General features: G+C 47.2%; 1 protein-coding gene across 1 annotated transcript; it reads left to right on the top strand.

The window, feature by feature from the left end:
* The first annotated feature begins 12,918 nt into the window (after nt 1-12,918).
* LOC136938546 (putative helicase mov-10-B.2) lies at nt 12,919-22,619 on the top strand. The gene is made up of 25 exons (XM_067231709.1): nt 12,919-13,149; nt 13,405-13,560; nt 13,763-13,787; nt 14,293-14,299; nt 14,753-14,855; nt 15,125-15,221; nt 15,441-15,585; nt 15,918-16,167; nt 16,437-16,571; nt 17,132-17,294; nt 17,526-17,686; nt 17,885-18,058; nt 18,356-18,468; nt 18,586-18,782; nt 18,902-19,005; nt 19,218-19,315; nt 19,458-19,556; nt 19,700-19,805; nt 20,368-20,485; nt 20,735-20,926; nt 21,078-21,146; nt 21,261-21,386; nt 21,565-21,653; nt 21,821-21,942; nt 22,095-22,619. The coding sequence occupies exons 1-25, from the start codon at nt 13,016-13,018 to the stop codon at nt 22,154-22,156; spliced, it is 3,045 nt and encodes a 1,014-aa protein (XP_067087810.1). The 5' UTR covers nt 12,919-13,015; the 3' UTR covers nt 22,157-22,619.
* Nucleotides 22,620-22,672: the final 53 nt, after the last annotated feature.

Here is a 22,672-nt window from a genome sequence, read left to right as displayed (position 1 = left end):
GGATGGTGGTGGGTGGGGGGGGCACATTGTCTGAGTGAAATAGCAGCACATAACAGAACACTACTGTGTGTGTGTGTGTGGGGGGGGGGGGGGGTGAGTGTATTTGAGCATCTGTCTATCTGTCTGTCTGTGTGTTCATTCACTCAACATCCTTTATATTGCTCGAACCCATCTCCTTATCCCCCAATACTGGGTTGGTGGATGTGTCCCTCGGTGATGAGATCATCTCCCCTCGCCCTGGCTGGGGACAGGAAGCAGTGGAAACCTGAGGTATGATTGGTCACGCTGGCTCCAGGAGACAGGAAATGCAGAGCATCTGCTCAGAACATACCACAATCCATGAAGAAGCCGCAGCACCCCTCTTAAAGGGGTAGTTGAGTCTCAAAATACGTTTGTCAAGCATTTCTACTCCAAAAACAATCAAGTCAAAATCGTCATTTCCCAACACGTTCACACTCACAACTGGAAAACAAAATACTGAACAGAACAAAGATAACCAACAACTTGTCTCTGCTTCTGAACGGTTCATTTGGACCAGTGGATTCTTTATCAGACTGCCTTCGTCATTCTTCTAGATGATGTCAGACCTGGTCGCCAGCCACCGTTCACCGCGAGGCCCTAAGCTTTATCACAGTCGCTAAGATAACGGAAGCTTCCCGGTCCCCCTGGGTCGTGCCAGTTAGCAGGTGTCTATTCCTGTGCCCACGTTCCACTGGCAGGTCCATCTGTGGCCTGGATGTCTGGGGGCATTCCTTTAGCAGGGCATCACAGGGGGATCATTAGGGGCATGGTGGTGGTGGGGGGGGTACTGTGTGTGTGTGTGTTGGAGGGGGGGGGTCAACTAATTTCATAACCAGTAAAAACCAAGAGAACATGTTCGGACAATGAATGCATAGCTGTTTCGCTCTCTCTCCCTCCCTCGACCCTTTTTCTCTTTCTCCGTCAACTTGTTCTCTCTCTTCCTACACCGTCTCTCTCTCTCCCTGTGACCCCTCTCTTTCCCGCCAACCCCCCCTCTTCCTTCACCCCCTCTCTCTCTCCCTCCACCCTCTCTCCCTCCCGTCTCTCCCTACATCCCTCCCTTCCGTCTCTCCCTACACCCCTTCTCTCTCACTCTCCACCCTCTCTCTCTCTCTCCTGTCCCCCATCCATCCATGTACATCCATCCATGTACAGCTTCCTCCTCCTGTTCGTCCTGTATAGCTAAACCCTACATAATCTCTCACACATAATCTATCACATAAATTTTCCAGATTATTCTGTCCAGCCCATCTCCTCCCAACCCCCTACCCCCTCACAAACACACACACACACACACACACACCATGTCGCCCTTTCTCTCTGTGTTTGTTTCAGTCTGTTCCGTGGTTCTGTAGCCAAACCCCACTGAGTGGAGCCGCACACCACAGCACTCCTCACTTTCCTGGAAATGGACTGAGCGTGTACCGCACGGCCCTTCTGATCCTCTACACCTTCATCTCACCCAGTCTCTCGCTCTCTGTCTCTGTTCGCTCTCTCCGGCCCTCCTGCCTTCTCAGTCTCTCTCTCTATCCCCTCTTCCCTTTGAACTTCTCCTTCTCTCTGCTTCTCTCTCTCCCTTCATTGTGACAGCTATGCAGATTTATGGTGCTCATGTCCAGGCTGTAATGCATGTCAGTCTGAGCTTTTCTGGCCAAGTGACATCAGCCCTGAGAATTGAGAATAGACTGAGCTCTGGTTACACACACACACGTAGGCCATGCATGCAAATACACACAGACACACAGGCCAGGCATGCAAACACGTACATGCACACAGACACGCACAGGCACAGACACAAATGATGCCTGGAGGCGAAAAAGCGGGATAGGACGAGGCATGCAGATAGCTCCTAGTGTATACACAAATAACAAATCTCATCGTAAAACACTGCATATTACTTTGGGACCAGGAGTAAGGACTAATTGTTTAGGCCACAGTAAATAGGCTGTAGTAGGGATGGAGAGCAGAATGATTGTATATGGAGAAAGAGAGGGAAAAGGGAGAGAAGGAGACAAAGAGCAAGACAGAGAGGGATGGATAGATGGATGGATGAAGGGAGGGTGTATAGGGTTACTGAGAGGCCTGTCGGGCATGTTTATCAGCAGTCAAGATCTTAATCTGAGCAGAAAGCACCGCGTTCGCTACAATTCGTCAATATTACTAGCACCACCTGCCACCATCTGCCCTCTCCCCCTCTGTCTTCCCCCTCTCTCCCACTCCTCTCCCCCTCTGTCTTCCCCCTCTCTCCCACTCCTCTCCCCCTCTCTCCCACTCCTCTCCCCCTCTGTCTTCCCCCTCTCTCCCACTCCTCTCCCCCTCTCTCCCACTCCTCTCCCCCTCTGTCTTCCCCCTCTCTCCCACTCCTCTCCCCCTCTGTCTTCCCCCTCTCTCCCACTCCTCTCCCCAATTACAACTTCTCCCTCTCTTCGCTACTGCTGTAGTTCCCCTTTCCCGCTAAATGTTATCCTCCATTTATCCCCACTTTCTTCTCCTCTTTGGACTGTGCTGTCTTCTTCTCCTCCGCTCCCCCCACCTCTCACTCCAACAACCCGGGTCCTGGGTGGGGAATAAGGACCCGGACGGCTCCACCGTCATCTCTGAGCTGGGGTGGTCGTGGAGTCTGGAGCAGACACACAGTCACACACACACACACACACACACACACACACACACACACCTGCAGGCATTGACCCCCCAAATCCCCCTACACTCACCTCTCACTTATCGGGCCAGGTTCTCAGCATGTCAGCACACTCTTATGCTGTGTCATTCACTCCCTGTGTGTTTGTATTGTGTGTGTGTGTGTTTGTCTGTCATCTCGCATGCCTGTCTGTCTCTGCGTGTGTGTGTGTTGGTGTTTGGTATGGATAGTGTTTACCCCAGAGGGCTTGTATGGGACACTGCTCCATTTAGGGGTGACTGGTGGTCTGGGAGGTCAAAGTTCATATAGTTTAGCACTGTCATAATAATGCCAGTGGATATCGATGTCCCTGTCTGTTTCTCCACAGACAGCTGCCGTAGCATCAACCGTAATGTCCCGGAGCTAAAGGTAAACTATTCTGTCGGCTGTTTGGATGCGATAATTAATAGATAGATGCTTGGGGGTCGGAGCTGTAGAACACGTGCTGTCAGCTACCTGTAGGTGCAGAGAGAGTCAGTGTTCTTCACAGTCTCTCTCCCTGTCTCTCCATCTCCTTGTGTCTTTTTCTCTCTATGTCTGTCTGTTTTTGCAGCTACAGGCCAGGCATGTGTGTGTGTGTGTTGGGAGGTGTTAGTGTGGTGTCAAGGGAACATGTCTGGGGGCTGTGAGAGCAGCAGTAGGAGGGGCAGATTTATTAGGGCATTGAGACTAATATTTACGTGACCTGCTTGGAGAATGCTCTGGGACAGGGAGAGGTGTCCAGTGCATCGCCTGCACAGGGGAACACAGCAGATTACCACACCAACAACATCTTATCTAGGGGCGCCCTAGTAGCTTACTGGGTAAAAGTGCGTACCACCAAGGCTAAGGCCTTCACACAGGGGCTTGGGTTCGATTCTGGCCCGGGTCATTTCCTGCATCTTGCCCCCCGCCCCCTCTCCCTGCTTTCCTGTCTCTCCCTCCAACTGTCTCTATAAATAAAAGCTGCAAAAAGCAACAAAAAAAAAGTCTTATCTACAGAGCTCTCATCCCTCCCTTCCTCTCTCTCTCTAAGCACTGCCATTCACCACTCATCCCGTCCACATTAGGGAGTATGAGCACAGTATGAGATCCTTCAACTCAATAGTGCTCCTGAAACATGCAAAGCCTCCCCCACACACACACACACGTACACACACACACGTACACACACACACGTACACACACACACGTACACACGTACACACACACACACCTCTGGAGTTGAGAGCCTACCAACACAACGTTGTCAATCTCACCTTTCGTTACAAAGATTTACTTCAATGTTGTTTTTGAAAGCAAAAATGTTTTATGTGGTGAGTGAAACGCCTTAAAGGAAAGGTCCTTCATTTATCCACCACAACTATATTTCAACCCTTGCACAAACAAGGTGTTTTGTGATGTATGATGTAGTGCAACAGACCAAAATAGCTATAGACCTGTAACAGGTGTAATTGCTCATGCAACAATTAAAGTAAGGGTTGCGGTGGTAATTTCGATTTATTTTCTTTTGGCACTTTCTCAAACCAAAACTCACCACGTTTTACATTTCCCTCTTTGATTCATGATAGGCTTGTTGTACATTGCAATAAATGCTTGTTTGCATGCTGCCAAGAGCGTGGATTCCTGTTTAGAACATCCTCTTCGGTTTATACATTCATTATAAACCCATTCATCATAAGATTATAGGCATTAATTAGCTTGCGTTGTTAAATAGGTAACAGTTAAAAGTTCAATATTGAGTACCAGCTGTTGCACTGGCACCCTTATGTGTACTACGCACCCCTAATCCTTTAATATGAATAGTCTGAGTTACAAAATATTTTAAGGGATGACTTATTTGAAAACTACCCAACAGATGTCTGGGGCATCAGGTGGCTGAGCGGTGAGGGAAGTGGGCTAGTAATCTGAAGGTTGCCAGGTCGATTCCCGGTCATGCCAAATGACGTTGTTTCCTTGGGCAAGGCACTTCACCCTACTTGCCTCGGGGAGAATGTCCCTGTACTTACTGTAAGTCGCTCTGGATAAGAGCATCTGTGATCTATTGCGATATAGCTGAAATATTTACAATTATTTTGGTGATTTTTAATTGTGCCGATCAAACAACAGCCCATATGGTTACTGCCACGCCCACATTATCTACTATCCATCCTCTATTTTATTACATATTGAGGGGAATAAGGGAGAGAAATAGAATTGACATTTTCTTAAAAGTAATTACAGGGACAGGTAAAGTTTATTAAAAGGTATTGTTTAGATAGTTTACAAAAGGAATCATTAGAAATTCTATACTTGATATTTGAAATGGACAGTTGATATTGCCCAAAATAAATAAGCTTTGATAAGGATCAAATGTATCCTGTTACTATGAATTGTTGTCGTACGCAAATTCTGTATTGTGCCTGTCAGTGTGGTGGCAAAAATGCAAAATGCTCTACTTTATCCTGAAACTAACAATATGTGCATCAGCCAGGATTATAACTGTCGTTAGTGTCAAATGTTAAAGGGCTCAGCATAAACCTTTGTAGAACACCTCAAAGCTGTTGCAAGTGAGAGGATAGGCTTTTGTTCATTTTTACTGTGTGTGTGTGTGTGTGTGTGCGCGCACTGGAACTCTTAACTACTATCTGTCACTGTCTGTAGGGTTCCCTGGATATCACGGTTAATGTCAGCATCACTGAGTGTCAGCTGGTATCACTCAGTGGTATCTCTGACTGGTATATCTCTCTGTGTGCGAAGGCTGTGCGTTTTGACCCTGACCCTGCATCTGTCCTGTTTCCCACACCTCTCTCCCTTTCTGGCGTGTGTGTGTGTGTCGGTGTGTGTGTGCGTGGTCAGCCCGTTCTGTGGTATGTTAATGGAATTTCGACTATTTGTCCAGGTCACTGTTGTTTGTGCCTCGTGAGGCGTCTCTGTAAATTCCCACTCAGCGAGGGAGATAAACACACACACACCTCCTGACGTCGCGACACACACCTTGTAAGGTGAAGAATGTGCTGGACCTCTGGTGTGTGTGACAAGCCCACATGTCAGATTTGCCACACTGTCCTTTTTACTCTCATAAATCATCGGTCAGAACTTTGTGTAGAGATTTGTTTTTTTATTTATCAGCAACAGATCTCATATCCATTTGAGATTCCTGCATCCTGACTGCGTAAAAGCACTTGTGCAAATGTGTATGCAAGGAGCAAGGTGACGGAAGAAGAGCCTCTGTATGTACACATGAACATGTATGTTTATTGACAATGTGACGTGAACGAGGTTGTTTCTTCTCTTACTCACGTCACATGCTTGTTTGGATGTGGAACATCACCTGATTGATGGGTTTCAACTCAGTGGGCTGGAGGGGCTCCAAGCCGGCTCTGCTTCCCCAGGGAAGACTATCACTTACGTCCAGAGAGAAGGACCAGAGCCCTTGGTCCCCACTGTAGGGGCCACCTGTACAAAATGCCTGGCCAAAGCTTTGCTCACTGCGATGCAACAGTCTCTGGGAAGTTGGAGACTCTCAAACGTTCCGTATGGGTTTATAAGCCACAGAAGCCCAAGAAAACAATTCCTCAGTCGCGTAAATTGACAGTAAATCTCCTTTGAATCTTTTGAAGCCTTTTAGCACCTCCAGGAAAGACACCGTATAGTGGCCTCAGTCGCCTGGTAAACAATGATAAACAGAGCGATCGCTTGACACAGCATGGAGGCCTTCTCTGGGGGAAAACATTTACCTCCAGCTGCCAGTCGAACAATATCAATTCTGTTTTACAATAAAGTGCTGGCAGAACAGAAACATGTTTAGGAAACTCATCCGTCCCTCTGGGCCAGTAGACGGTTGTTTATCCTCTGGCTCCTGCTCTCGCTAAAGGGATAATTCAATCAAATATATTACAGCTTCATAGAGGCTTAACCTTGCATCCATACTGGTACACCAGGACCCCGAGCACTGCTATGATGTCATCTATGGAGAGTTTTAAAACCACAATCAGTTTTGGAGCGAGAGGCAGAGTGGAAGTTTTTTTTTTCTCCCCGTTTGTGATTAGGTTGTGTCTAGGTTTTCCCCTGACCCCGTCCTCGAGACCTGAACAGCACTCTGACAGTGTGTTGATTGTGTTCAGGGTTCGTTCCCTCTCTCGTGCAGAGTCTGTGGGGGCAGGTAGCAGTGCAGAGCTGGAGATGTTGCCCAATAGCACTGTGTGTACGCTATACATCACTCACACACACACACACACACTCACATGCTCAAACACATGGATATGGATTGGGTCAGTACATGCGTGCGCACACAGTAAAGCACAAGGATGGGGCGGAGAGTGTAAATCAATGCTGTGTGGTGCCAGGTATCTCACAAACATCTTTGAGTGGTGAGCCATGAGTCAGTGTACAGGTAACTAATCATGGTACACACTAACGCACACACACACACACACATACTGTACATACTTACAGGGGCAAGTTTGCTTCAAACCAGTTCTGACAGAGATAACAGAACATGTTGTGCCTAATTCATCCTTATATACGGAAGATAGGGATGGGTGGAGGGAGGGATGGCGGAGGGATGACGGAGAAATGACGAAGAGATGATGCGAGAGACCTGAAAATGTAGACGACTTAGTATTCATAAATGTCAGAGGTGTGCGTGTGAACAGTATATATTCTACATGTTTGAGTGTGTGTGGGGAAGGGTTATGGACCACAGTCCATTGCCATGGTGCTTTTACTTCACACATCATACCGTTGTCGTAGAATCACATTTTCTGCTAAGTGTTTAAACTGGGAGAGTTTATCACGGAATAAACAGGAGTCTAATGTGTTTATCAGACACTGAACTACACACACCAACAGCTGTTTATGACACAGAGAGGTCGCCAACACCACAGCATGGAACAACAACACTTTTCGCGGAAAACGCTCAAAAAGACCGCATGTGAGGGACTGTGATGTTCATCTTTGGGGTGGATTCCTCCAAACATGGCAACCAAACGCTCTGCACTCCAAGCTAAAGGAAGATGTTCTCCATGTCTGAACTGGGTGAAGGGGGGTGTTTGTAAAACCAATTCCCCAAGCAAACATATCAATAAACACAATTCCACTTAACCGATATAAATACTCCATCAGAAAGACAAACCAAAATACATACACACACAAACAGCATCCTCCAGCCGGAACTTGTAACCCTGGACCTTGGCCAACCATTTTGATAACCACGCCATTGACCGTGAGGTTAGCCAGCCTCACGGCCTCATCATGTCCAATATTCAAGCTCTGTTTCACACAGTCCAGTACACCAACACATTGATCTCATAACTAAGACGCAGACATCCTGACAAAAAAAATGGCCTATGTTGATGACAAACAAATGGGATTTCTATGGACAGAAAACATAAGCTATGAGTTAACTCAGGCTCGTATTTGGTTCGAAAAAGGGAATCATTGCTGGCAGCTACGTTTTGTTTAGTTTAATCTCCTTTTCTGTTATTAAATTATCCCATTCATGCTTAAGTGTATTGGTGGAAGCATTGAGGGACAATGAGCGCACGGTTTTGCACCAGAAGAAGGGAGTCATACCCGTCTAACCCTATACACAGAAGTATAAATTAGCAAATATATCCTCTATGCTGTCTCACGATGATCCTGTTTCAAAGGGAAATATATCTTAAGGCATGCTTCTTAAGCTGATATATCTGCTCTGTGATTCAGAGTTAAAACCCCTACTTCTCTCTTCCAGTGTTCTGTTTAGTGTCAGTCTCTTAATATGACTCAGCGTATAACATTCCTTATCCGTTTACATGCGATGTTGTGCAAGAATCACAGTATGTTTTCACGACCCAGAACACTTGAACATTGAACATTACAGTAGCTTCTCCTTCCCTCTCCCCTACTCTCAAGTGGGTTGAGTAGGGTTACATCTTTCCAACCACTGACCCCTACCACTGCATCCTTTACCCACACCACCACCTTAAGTTCAGGTTACTTCATTTTTATCATAAAGACTAGCATATGATTGAGAGCACTCTTCACACATTTCACCAAAAGTGCAAACACACACAACCACATAAATACACAGACAGGTAAGCCAAGTGGTCGGATGGACTGACAGGAACAAATCATCCTCATCTCATCACTATCACTGCCAAACTGTCTGCTCAGAGCGCCAAGTTAGATCCATAGTTCCATAAAATCACCAAGAGCTAATGGAGCTGCTAGCCCTGTTAGCTTCAGCCCCAAGCTAAAGAGACCATGACCATCCCCATCATCCCCGCACAAGCACCTTCCCAAGCCTCTGGGGAAGGCTACATTCCTGGTCGGCGGGGAGGGGTTATAGATGATGGCCAGGAGAGAGAGACTCTCTAGGGGGAGAGGAGCCTATCTGCCTATCGTGTGAGGCAGGCAAGGAGTGCAAGCATTAGAAGTGGGGCTCTCTGGACCTGTCTGGATGCTGGAGAGAAAGAGGGAAAGGGTGAAGAGAGAGATACAGACAGAGCGAGAGACAGAGAGAGAGACAGAGAGTGGGAGACAGGAGAGACCAAAAAACAGAGAGAGAGAGAGAGAGAGAGAGAGAGAGGGGGATGAGAGAGAGACAGACAGAGAGAAAGGCCAGATGAGATTAGTCTACTTGAGTAGGCTCGATGAAACCCTTCAGCACACAGACAGCACTCATAAAGCTGAGAACTGTCTGTCTACCTTATCATTGAGACAGGGAGAGAGGGGGGCGGCTGCAATGCAACACAACAACTTTTTTCTTAGAGCACACACACTTCAATCCAACCTGGCTGGAGTGTACTGAGCGACATAACAACTTACGACATAAACGTGTCACTAATGTGTTTACTTATTAGTGACATCCCACTGTGTATGGCGGTGGACCACAATACGAGACAGCAGAATCATGATGCACCTATAGTGTGTATGCTAACAGACACTGTGGCGCAGGGAAATCTCAAAATGCAGATTGCCTAAGAGTGTCTTGCGTGTGTGTCTGTGTGTGAGTGTGTGTGTGTTGTTTGTGTTTAGTTGCTGGTCGCTGTGACAGAGACAGATGGGGTGTCTGAGAGGGAAAGATAGCCCACCAGCCAGCCAGCCTCACAAAGACACGCAGCATGCCCCCATCACACACACACACACACACACACACACACACACACAAACACACGCAGCATGCCCCCATCACACACACACACACACACACACACACACACACACACACACACACACACAGCATGCCCCCATCACACACACACACACACACATGCACACACACACACACACACACACAGCATGCCCCCATCACACACACACACACATGCACACACACACACACACACACACACACACACACACACACACACACAGCATGCCCCCATCACACACACACACACAGCATGCACCCAATACACACATACACAAAGACACACACATGTACACACAGCATGCACCCATCACACACACACACAGACACGCACACACAGAGACACACACACACAGAGACACACAGCATGCACACATACACAAAGACACACCCATGTACACACAGACACACAGCATGCACCCATCACACATATACACACACACACACATGCACACACAGACACACACATACACACAGAGACATGCATACACACGTTGGCATCCAACCAATCATGTGGATAAATGTACTAAACCCTTAACACAGACAAATAGGTGTGGATAAAGCCTGTCTGGGGGTCTGGAGAAAATTGTCGATTCATCACTAATTTCAAAACAAGCAGATTAAGACAAGACTGTTGAGGTATTCAGATGGACTTATGAGATTTGCTGGAGTATACAGTCCACCAGTGTATGAGATTTGTGAGAGTATAAGAGTGGAGTGGTGTGTGTGTACTCTACAGCATGTCAAAGCAGTAACAAGCCACTACTCTGCCAAACTGTCAGCTGTCTCTCCTCTCTCCTTCCTCCCCTCTGTTTGTCTCATTTCTTCCCTCTCCTCTCTCCTTCCTCCCCTCTGTTTGTCTCATTTCTTCCCTCTCCTCTCTCCTTCCTCCCCTCTGTTTGTCTCATTTCTTCCCTCTCCTCTCTCCTTCCTCCCCTCTGTTTGTCTCATTTCTTCCCTCTTCTCTCTCTCTCTTTTTTTTCTCCAGACTGTTGTTTCCTAACCATGATCATTACTACGCTCAATCACAAGCGCTCAACTGTGATTTAGGATTGGAAGTACACTGCATGGCAATCATTGGAGAGGGTCACTTCCAGAATAACTGGAAATGGTTTCAGTTGGTTTAAGGTCAGAGCGCCCTCGGGGAGACGTTGGGTCTGGGTTTCCGGGTGACCAGAAGACCCTCTCGGCTAGCACGCCGGGCTATTAGAACGTTTGAGCGTCCCTCTCGCCATGGCGATAAGATCAAGGCATTCCGGCGGCCAGAGCAGTCATTACCCTGCTCCTCAGACCATAATGTCCCCCCCATTAGAACCCAATCGCCACGGCAACGCAGCTGAGGACATTTAACTCGCTACACAGCAGCCTCTCTGGGTCACTGACACGCACTCACTCACACACACACACACACACACACACACACACACACACACATACAAGCACATTGCACAGACACGCTCACACATTGTATACAATATATATGGGGAGTCAGGTGGCTGAGTGGTGAGGGAATCGGGCTAGTAATCCGAAGGTTGCCAGTTCAATTCCCGGTCATGCCAACTGACGTTGTGTCCTTGGGCAAGGCACTTCACCCTACTTGCCTCGGGGGGAATGTCCCTGTACTTACTGTAAGTCGCTCTGGATAAGAGCGTCTGCTAAATGACTAAATGTAAATATATATACATATATACAGGATGGAATGGCTAGATGATGAAGTTAAAGATAGTGGTGTGCAACAGATCATGTAGAGGCATCACTGAACCTCTCTCTCTCTCTCTCTCTCTCTCTCTCTCTCTCTCTCTCTCTCTCTCTCTCTCTCTCTCTCTCTCTCTCTCTCTCTCTCTCTCTCACACACACACACACACACACACACACACACACACACACTCCTGCTATGACGAGTCAAGCCTGTCTGGGTCAGATTCCCACTGCTGACAGCAGGTCTTGTTGTGTGTATGACACTGTCTGGAAGACATGCCTCCCTGCTGACAGAGCAGGGTCACAGCCGCCAGGACAGCCGGACCATCAGTGGGCTATCAGTGAGTCAGGACGGCTAGCCCTTCCTGCTGATGAGTCACTATCCACTGCTCCTTCAGCCAAATGACAAAATAGCACAATCAAGTTTAATGAGTCACCGCTCAAGTCTGTACACACTGATATCAATACCAACACATTAGTGCACACACAGAGACAACTGTGTGTGTGCGTGTGTGTGTGTTGTGCTACAGTAGGCTAACCTTGTCCTGACCCTTCCTGACCATCTAGAGTCTCAAACACAAGACAAGAAACCTAGAGTATTCTGGTGCTTCAGCCTCAAACCAACTTGACCCTTTTATGCCAAGACCTACCCTGCTCTAACCATGGCCCGCACTGATCACCTTTACACACACACACACACACACACACACACACACACACACACACACACACACACACACACACACACACACACACACACACACACACACACACACACACACACACACACACACACACACACACACACACACACACACACACACACACACACACACACACACACACACACGTACACTAACCTCTTTGGTGGCACTTGCAGTCAACGCTTCGCACCGAATCCTTGAGGTATGACATCGATCAACCTGAGTCAACAGCGTCATCTTGTGTCATAAGAGTTAGTTCGCTGCAAGACTACCTTCCTGATAGCCCCTTACACCAACCTCGCTGGAGTGAACTGAGCGACATAACAACTTACGACATTGTTCGTACCCTCTTCAAATAATTGTTTATACATAAATATATGAATATTATAGCCTATACGTACGCTAAATACATTCACGTTTTCAGCGTGGTTTAGGTAATGTGGTTATGGTAAAACAACAAACTCCATGCAATGTAGCATGCATAAAAGATGGTCATGCTAAGAATAGACTAGAGATACACATGAGAGCGCTTTAAATGTAAAAGACTGGCCGCCGATTCACAGCTCTAACGATTTATCTCAATCATGCCCAAGTAGTGGCCTGCTACATGGAGTAGGCTAAACTCCCGTTTATCAAGGGTATCCGCCCAGTTAAATTTAGGTTTCGTTTCTTCCTGGTATCATCATTTCCGAAGAATCTCTTTTCAAATCACCCGGCGATTGTTGATATTTAGCTGCACGTAACTGAAGTGGCTTGATTGTTAATTTAAACTTTCAATTTATGTTGCGGAATTGATCCGTCATATTTTTATACAACATGAGTGGACGGACTATCCAGGCTCGTCGCCAAGTTGGACTGGAATTCATTGAATTCCTAGAAGAAACAAATCGAAGATCCATTACAGACAAGCACGAACTCCGTGACATCTACAACTCCGAATTCAGGAACAGGTAGGCCTGTCTTCCTCTTGATGCGGTCAGGTCACACAACTGTGTAGTTGTTTCTCTGTCTGAATGAATTTGAAAAAATTGCATTCTGTGGGCAACATGAATCCAGTGCCCAATATGGATTAGGCTGCAACGCTCCTGTGTTCGTGTTTGTTGATAGGAAGGGCTTTGTGTTTTCATCTTCACATTAGCATAATATTTTATGACCTTTGTTTTATCTAAAATGCAAACATGCACCTGTTATGTCTCTTTCAACAGAGCTCCTGGACTCAAGGACCCAAACTTCAGTGGGATTCTGTATGCTCTAAGGTTATCCCGAAAAGCCAAGATTTACGATGGACAAGTACACTTCAATCCCATGGTAAACCCCCTCAAGATATTAGTTCTTAATGATATTAGGTCTCAATGCCCCTCGTCACCCAGGCCCTTGACCGGCTTGGTTACGAGTACATTTTGGGCAAATCTGACAATGTCATCATCATATTACGTTTCCCGGTGAACCTTGAACAACAAATGCAAACAGTCTGTCTTTACGTTTGACCTGTGTCAGCGTTGATAGGCAAAGTCTGTTTAGGTTTCGTTTCCTGGGATATGAGGGCAGGTGTGCCAGAGATAGCCATGGCCCTACTAATGAAGTCCCAGTGCCAGGAATGTCCAGGTCTTCGATTGGTCCTGTCTTAGTTTTATCTTCCTGTTGCAGATCGAAGTAGTATGGTTTAGAGACAGGGCTATCTGCTGTTTTAGTTACACCCTGATAAAAGAAGGGACAGAAGTAAAAACCTCAGCCAAATTCCACTCTGTTTGCCCTTGTGACCCATATTCCAACCTGCACCTTAATGTACTTTGTCTTTTTTGTAAAGATAGATTGTAAAACATATGATACAAGCAATTATGGCCATCATGTGATCATTAATCTGTGGACTGCTGCACTATGCAGAGAGGGAAGTGGAGAGTTTGTGTCAGTGATGGGTTTCCTGTTATGGTTTTGGTGGTAAAAGTCAGTCTGCAGTAACTAGCAGGTGTCTGTGGCTGTTCGGTGGCTTGCTGCTAGTCCCATGTTCTTGAGTTGTCTTGTAATTGTTTCAGTAGCAAGTGACCTACGACTCTGAGATGGAAAGGTTCCCCCTCAGCTCTGGAAGTATGCAGGTGAACAGTGACATATGTGATCTCCACTGGGATTCTGGTGAACTGCACTTTCTGGTCAAACCACTGGGAACGTGGACTGGTGTGTGGGTAAAATGTCAACGCACGCACTGAGTTTCAATCTGTCTATATGTACTGGACTCTGTTGCGACGTACTGTGGCCTGGTCCTATGGTGGTGTAGTACAAGCCCAGCTCAACCACAGAGTCCTGAGGGACTGCAGCAGGCTGAGAGGGGACTGAGCAGAGGTGGTGAGCTGGGAGGGGATCTGGCTGGGATGTGACATCCTGAAGTCATGTCAACATCCTGGTTAACGATTTGGATCATATTGCCCCAAACCTCTCCCAGGAGATATTTTTTGAATCAAAAAAGAGGGATGGAGAGACATTCAGAGACTATAGAGAGAGAGAATTCTGTGACGTCCTCATCTACCTCTCTCTTGCAGGTGAGGGCTTTTCATGAAGATCATGTTTCTCCTGACCGGGGCGAAGCCCCAGAGCTCGTGTCAGGGGTCCGTGCTAGGAGAGAACTAGCACATCGGCTCATCCAGAACCTGAACGCCAACAGGTAAGCAGGAGGCAGACAGCAGCCCCTCAGCGTATACTCCAATACATGTAAATACTCCTTCCCTGCTTTCTTTAATGCGATCTCTGATCTAATACAATTGGATGGTTAAATATTGAGATATGTACAAACCAGTTATTAATTTAGTCATGTCAGATCAGTGTTTGAATGGAAGGAAGGATGTATTTCTCTGATTTGATATGTTTTGTGAGTGCCCTACCAACCACCCTCACCTCTAACCCTCCATTGCCCCATAACCTACCCTTTCCCAGGGCTATGTATATATCTGACAAAGGGGGGGTCACCATCACATCTGATCATAATGTGGAGGAGGGGAGAATTCGCATCTCTGTGGATGGCGTGACAGAGGTAAGGGTTAGAACCATGCTTGACCTCTGTGGTTTTCGCAAAACCTTGAAGGAACCACAACAAAACCAGCCAGCAATGTGTGTAAATACCAAGGCTGATATTTGGGAGGCCTGAGTCTTACAGTCACTCTTTTGATATTGTACAGTAAAATGCATCATTTGGTCTGGGCTTGAGACATTACTGGACTCACGTAAGTGCCGGAATTCTGTGCTTCCTCAGGTTTATGTGGTCAGGCTGTTCGTGGAGAACAAGGGTTCTGGCCCGGTCCACTTCACCTACTACTCTGCCCTGCACTGGATGAACTGCTTCATCCTGGAAGATGAGCACAAAGTCACCCGAGCCAACCCGCTCCAACTCCTACCTGGTAAGAGTACACACACACACACACACACAACCAAATACATACACAGCACAACCGCAAACCTTTATGTGTACTGTACACACACAGTCATGCTCATGGATGGCGTGATGGTTAGACCATGGATGGTTAGACCGGATTTATATCAAAGTCCACACCCAGTGACAGTCTTCGCTGCTCGTATTATACTGACAGGATATCCATGCACTACATCTTCCTGTTCAACCTGATGAGGAGTGAAAGGTGTAGCTGTCAACAAACTGGTTGGACTAAAAAGCTTTCAGAGTTAGTCATCTGTGAATGTATTGTGAACCAGCTGTCTCCCATGCCTTGCTAAGGTGTGCGCTATGAGATCCAGGTCAAGTTCAAGCCTAGGATGGTGGGCTTCTACCCCGCCACTCTGGCCTTCGAGTTCAAGACAGACCTCCTGCCCTCCTCCGCGGCCTTCCACATCGTCCGCTTCCTGGAAGCCCAGCGCGTCACCTCCCTGGCCAGGGAGCTGGCCCCCACAGCCCCCTACAGACGCCGCCCCATTACAGCTTCCAACTCCCAGTACTTCACTGTGGAGGATGGAGAGCCTCCTGAAAGGTAGATCACACACACACACCCGACACCTGCCACACGCTTAACTCTCCACCTGATATGGGGTTACCCTCCCGTCACTCGATACTTTCACCATCATCTAGTTGGGCGAGCTCAGATATGCAGCACCAGTTTCTGGTTTTTCCTTTCATCAAAATCACCTGTTTATCTGCTGAAGTGGTCATTGAGCAGTAAGGTCCCATTGTCCCCCTGTAAGAAGAATGGGGGAAACATCTCTTATCCTCCTGTGCCCTCTTCATCCCCTCGTTCTCCAGCACGGCCAAGCTGCGTCTGGTTTCGCTGGTGTCGCTGAAGGACTACAAGGTGCCGGCCTATGTGAGGGAGCTCATTCAGTTTGATCGGGGCAAACTGTCCTCTTTTTCCTATCGATCGGAAATACGCTCCGCACAGTGAGTATGTGGTGGTCAATCCATCCATCTGCCTATCGGTCTGTCAGTCCGTCCGGTCATCCAACCATTCATCGATCCATACTTAATCCATTCATTTATACATCCGTCACTATAAAGATGTTTAACTGTATTTTGTTAAAATGGCTGGTTGGTTATATGATAAGGTCAAATATGACATAGTTAGTCAGTCCAGGGCTTCCCGCAGCACTTTTCAGTTAAGGCAGCTGCCTAAGCATATTAGAATTTTTTATAGCGATATCGGCCCTTGTCCTGTTTTCTCCCTTCCATTCCAAACCGTGACCAACGCCAGTCTCCCTTCTCTGCAGAACGCATCAGTCTATCGCACAAACTACCCCCCCCCTCCCGCATTAGTCTATCGCACAAACTAGAGTCTGATGGCAAACCCCACCATAACACCTTAACTAACCCATTTTCTGCAGGAAACCCTGCAGTCATTTATATAGTCAGAGCTGAGTTGGATAACTGTCTCTGTGGCTGAATGTGCTGTGTCATCTCAAATAGATATTCAGATGCATCTTGTTGTAATGCTCCCCCTCCAGGGCAGTGTTGGAAGGTGCTCTGAGCCGGGAGAACTACTCTCACAAGTTCCAGGTGCTGCTCTACCTGGAGGAGCTGCAGATGGAGGTGGACATTAAGAAGTACAACATGGAGGACCAGCCCATGCACTTTCTCCCCACCAATAAGAGGTTCCTGGTTCTCGATGTGAGTGGATGTGCGCGCGCACCAAGCGCACACCCTAGCAAGGACGCGGCACACAGCACCCATTAACGTCCACACTGAGAGGGTACACATCAAAAGGAACACAAAGAGCAGGCGTTTCAAATGGGCTGCACGCTCGGTGTATGCAGAAAACAAACACACAAACACAGTCCACATTTCTGCTTTGATATTTGCTTTGGAGTCATCTCTTTGTCACGCTCCCCCTCCCGGCAGGTGCCAGGTGTGTCAGAGAACCGCCCGTCGGTGCTGAGGGGGGACGCCCTGCTAGTCACCAAGACAGCCGAAGCATCGCGAGGCTCAGCAGGCCTGGTGAAGTACAAAGGGTTTGTCTACAGAGTGGAACTGGAGAAGGTCCAGCTGAACTTCAATAAGAAGTAAGAACCAGTCAGCTAGACCTAATGACAAGGAATACAGTACGGTCTAAATTACTCGATTTAATCAATTATTATAAATCTAGTTTTTCTAAGTTTCTAACTTCTAGTGTTTTTACGGCTATATGCAACATGGTGTTGATGTTCAGCCAAAAAACGGATTGAAGTTTAATTCAGTTGTGGGGCTGTGTATGTCTTTAGGCTGTTGGCAAGCTTCATAGATGGGATGCAGTTCAACGTTGAGTTTACAGTTAACCGCCTTACAACTCGCCTCCAGCAGAGGGCAGCAGAGATGGTCTCCCAATACAAGCTGGGGAAGGTGCTGTTTCCTTCTGAGGAAGACTCTGTTCCCATGCCCGACCTCCCTGATCTCAGGTCAGTTCCTGAGCTCCTCTACGAAAGTTGGGTGTGATACCCCGGAAAGAACCCCTTCACCAGTTCTGCTGTCCTCAAGTTGCGGTTATGGCAACCAAAACAGTAAAATCCCCTCGAGTTTCATAGTGGTTTCATGTGTCCTTATATGGATCAACATAAAAGAAAGAGCTGGAAAAAAGGGGCTTTCAGATGCAGTCGATGTGCTTCCTTGAGCCAGGCCTAATTATGGCTTTTACACCCAGATACTGTTACAATCTACGTTAAACTCCACCCTCGTCTTTCATAATGTCTGCCCAGGCTCTACGACGTTAAGCTGGAGAAGAACCCAGAACAGCACAGAGCTATTCAGAACATTGTGGCTGGCTCATCCAGACCTGCTCCTTACCTGGTGTTTGGCCCACCTGGAACAGGTAAGATGTATATGAAAGGTTATCGTAATTTCTTATGCTTTAGACCGTATATTTAAAGGTATTAAATGATCCTCCAATGAATGCTAACAATCAAGTGTGTGTGTGTGTAACTCCCAGGAAAAACAGTGACTGTGGTTGAAGCTATTAAACAGTTGGTGAAGACGAACAGCTTCAACCACATCCTGGCCTGTGCTCCGTCCAATAGTGCGGCAGATCTGCTGTGTAAGAGGATTGTCGAACACGTTGACAAGCGGCTGGTGTTGCGCATGTACGCCAGCAGCCGCAACCCCTGGGACGTGCCTGCGGAACTGCTGGTCAGTGCCTGTCTCTAATCTAAAATTCCATTGGTCTGTAATCTGAGTCCTTATTGGATGTTGTTAGTTGCCTCTCACAGAAGTCGTGTGTGTGTGTGTGTGTGTGTGTTTGTAAACAGACATGCTGTAACCTGGATGAGGACAAGGAGACCTTTGTGTTTCCCTCGAGGGAGGATCTTATGGAGTACAAGATAATGGTCACCACCCTGCTGACTGCTGGAAGGTAGACTCAGGCTAACTGCTAATGACATATTAATGAAGCATTTCCCTAGCCACCAATGCTAACTGATGTTCGTTACCTATGCCTATATCAAATCAAATTGCATTAGCTGTTTTTACAAGCAATGTCACAGAGGGCTTTACATACACCCATAGAACAGCCCCTCATATATTTCCTTAGCCTGAATGCCAACGGTGTGTGTTTGCATCTTTCAGGTTAGTGACTGGAGGAGTGCCCCAGGGTCACTACAGTCATGTGTTTGTAGATGAGGCAGGACATGCAGTGGAGACAGAGTGCATTATTCCCCTGGCAGGTAAGATAGAAGGAAAAATGCCTTACTTTATTTATAAGTTAGAAGTAACGATGATGGTTTTAGAATCATCTATCTTTTAGCAAGCTCTGTGACTCTTGGGTATCTTGTGTGTGTGTGTGTGTGTGTTCTACATGTAATGCAGGCCTGCTCCAGCCTGGGTCAGGTCAGGTGGTGCTGGCTGGTGATCCCAAGCAGTTAGGACCCATCCTGAGATCTCCTCTGGCCATCAAGCATGGGATGGGTAAGGAGTACCACCACCTTACAGCATGACACATAATATTACCCAGTTTGACAGTTGTTTGTGATAAACATCAACTTTTCTGTCAAGCACAGTTTAGTCAGGCAGCTGCAGACTCACTGGTGTTGACCTCGTTCTACCGGCAGGGCTGTCTCTGTTGGAGAGGCTGATGAAGGATGTGTCTCTGTACCAGAAGGGCAAGGGAGGGGCCTACAACGACCGCTATGTTACCAAACTACTGCGCAACTACAGGTATGTGCGCTGTAGCACTTACATACAGTACATACAGTTCATGTATGAATATGTGTGTGTAACCGAGTTGAATTAATTACATTTAATTAAACACCTTCAGGGTTTGTCGCAGAAAATGTGTTAAGGTGGTATGGTGAGGTTTTCTGACGGACCAGGGGAGGGGGGGTGGGGTGGGGGGGTGGGGGGGGGGGTCGGTTCTGCAGAGAAGGGAGACAGCCGTTGGAATGAAAGGGAGTAAACTGGATAGAGTAACACGGCGGATATCGCTCATTAAAAAAACAAAACAACATAGTTGAGGCGGCAGGCGTGTGTTGCTTAGACGGCCACCTTAACTGTAAAGTGCTGCGGGAAACCCTGACCTTCCACCCGGGCCATCAAATTGCTATTGCTACTGATATTTTTGGTGGCGTAGCTTGCTAAAGCTGTGTTTATGAAAGGGGGTCATGTGTGCGAGACAGAGTTCAATCCGCGATGTGGTCAAGGCAGGGGGGAAGCTAAACTGGCGAGCGATGATGCATTCATACGTCCTCCTACCCTAATCTTCTTCAACCCTGTCTCCCAGGTCTCATCCTGCCATCTTAAAGATTCCCAACGAGCTCTTCTACGATGGAGAGCTCCAGGTGTTCGCCGACGAGATTGTTCGCAACTCCTACTGCAACTGGGAACATCTGCAGAAGCAGGTTGGTCACATCCCATACATACATACATACACACGCACACACGCACACACATACGCACGCACACACACACATACACACGCACACACATACACACGCACACACATACACACGCACACACGTACACACGTACACACGCACACACATACACACGTACACACATACACACGTACACACTCACACACGTACACACGCACACACATACACACATACGCACACCATTAACCTTTCTTTCTCTCATCTCTTTCCCAGGATTTCCCAATAATCTTCCGTGGGGTAACCGGTCGTGATGAGCGTGAGGCTAACAGCCCCTCCTTCTTCAACGTGGCAGAAGTAGAGATCCTGATGGAATACTTGAAGAAGCTCTTCCAGACCCAGGGCAAGAAAGGCCTGGCAAAAATCAGCCCCAAGGAAATCGGAATTATTGCCCCATACAGGAAACAGGTGAAAACTATGCACAGCAGCACAATCTCTTGACTTCTGTTCGTATGTATATATTTCTCAGACATTGTCTTTTTCATCAAATGTGTACCTAGGCTTGTGTTCACAGATGCAAACCTATTTATGTCTAATGATGTTTGTGTATGTCCTATAGGTGGAAAAGGTCCGCAAGGCCATCAAGATAGTGGAGAAGGAGCTTAAGCTGAACATGAAAGACTTGAAGGTTTTGAGAACGTTTTTAGCCAACAATTTTTCATTGAAAGCTAATTGCCATCAATGAAACTTTAAAAAGTGTGTGTGTGTGTGTGTGTGCATGTGCGTGCGCGTGTGTGTGTAGGTGGGCTCAGTGGAGGAGTTCCAGGGACAAGAGAGGAAGGTGATCCTGGTGTCAACAGTTCGTAGTTCCCATAAATACGTCAAGCTAGATCAAAAGTTCAGCCTTGGCTTTGTCAAGAACGAGAAGGTCAGAACTCCTTCCTGTACTCACTCCTTAGCGGAAATGCCGTAACATAGACACACACACACTACAAGACCACAGTCACTCCCTAATTGTGTGTCTCACACATTCACATACAGATACTTGAACGTGTGTGTGAATTGTGAAATGTGTCAATTCACACACTCACCCGTCTCTTTCACAGAGATTCAACGTGGCAACGACAAGAGCCAAGGCCTTGCTTGTTGTGGTGGGAAACCCCATAGTTCTGAGAGGAGACCCTATATGGGGCAGGTGAGTGATGTAACGAGACCTCTGGGTTCCCTGTTCATCACATTCACATTCATCCGAATTCATCACGTTGAGGGTCATCTCCTGATTGTAACTCCAACCTGGGAGCACCACACTCTCTTCTTGGTTTGTATACACATCACTTTTTCACCTCGGTCTCTCTCTCTCAGGTTCATCCAGCACTGTGAGGATCAAGGGAGTGCTGCTGCTTTTTACTGTCATGCCATGGAGGAGGAGGAGGAAGTGCTGGTGGAGAGACTGGCTGCTCTCTACCTTCAAGCAGAGCCTCAAGGTAACAAACACACACAGGCTGGCTCACGCACTGACACGCAGACACAATCTCTCATGTAAACAGATTGTTATGCTCAGGTAACTTGAGTGACTTTTTTTTTTTCTCTTTCTCTCTTTTTTACTCTCTTTCTCTCCCTCAAACATGGCCTCTAGTGGACACGGAAGAGAGTGTGACCCAGCAGCTTTTGGACCCTGAGTGGAGAAACGAGGTGTGAGCCCATGGCTCTCGGGAATCGTTCCAGAACACACACACACTCATCCACAACCAGTACTCCTAGGAAGGAGGGAGTGTGTGGTTTTAGTTTTGGAGAACGGACTCTGACTGGACTGAAGTGGAATGGACCCATCCTGAAGACCATGGAACATGACAGCCGAGAGAACTTCGGAATCCCATTTTTCTAATTAGAGTTTATTTCTTCTGATATATGTCTAGGTCTGAAGCCCTCTGGAATGTTCCCCCCCCCCAGCAGAGAAGCCCTCTGCCCTCCCTTTAAAGTGGTCTCTTGATCCAGTGGTTTCTTGGATGCCATTATCTTAGTTTTTCGTGTCTCAGCCAAAGTGCCTTTCATGACCAAAGCCCCTCAAATTGAAAAGCACTTGGACTTAATGGAAATGATTATCAGCACTTTGTTGGATGAATTATTTTGTGATTAAATGGAAGTTGAGCTCACTGTGTAAGGAGTTGTTGAGTCAATCTTTATCTTCCTCCCAAGGTAGTGAAAGGTGAACAC

This window comes from Osmerus mordax, assembly GCF_038355195.1.
Source record: "Osmerus mordax isolate fOsmMor3 chromosome 7 unlocalized genomic scaffold, fOsmMor3.pri SUPER_7_unloc_2, whole genome shotgun sequence".
Lineage (NCBI taxonomy): Eukaryota > Metazoa > Chordata > Actinopteri > Osmeriformes > Osmeridae > Osmerus > Osmerus mordax.
The sequence above is the reverse complement of the archived record's forward strand: the minus strand, read 5'-3'. Positions and strand labels throughout refer to the sequence as shown.

What these genes read in the sequence shown, in the direction of transcription:
- LOC136938546 (XM_067231709.1), top strand. Translation starts at nt 13,016, where the DNA reads ATGAGTGGACGGACTATCCAGGCTCGTCGCCAAGTTGGACTGGAATTC. An exon ending in CAGCTGAACTTCAATAAGAA is followed by an intron (nt 17,687 to 17,884) that starts GTAAGAACCAGT and finishes GTATGTCTTTAG; the next exon opens with GCTGTTGGCAAGCTTCATAG. An exon ending in TTGCCCCATACAGGAAACAG is followed by an intron (nt 20,927 to 21,077) that starts GTGAAAACTATG and finishes TATGTCCTATAG; the next exon opens with GTGGAAAAGGTCCGCAAGGC.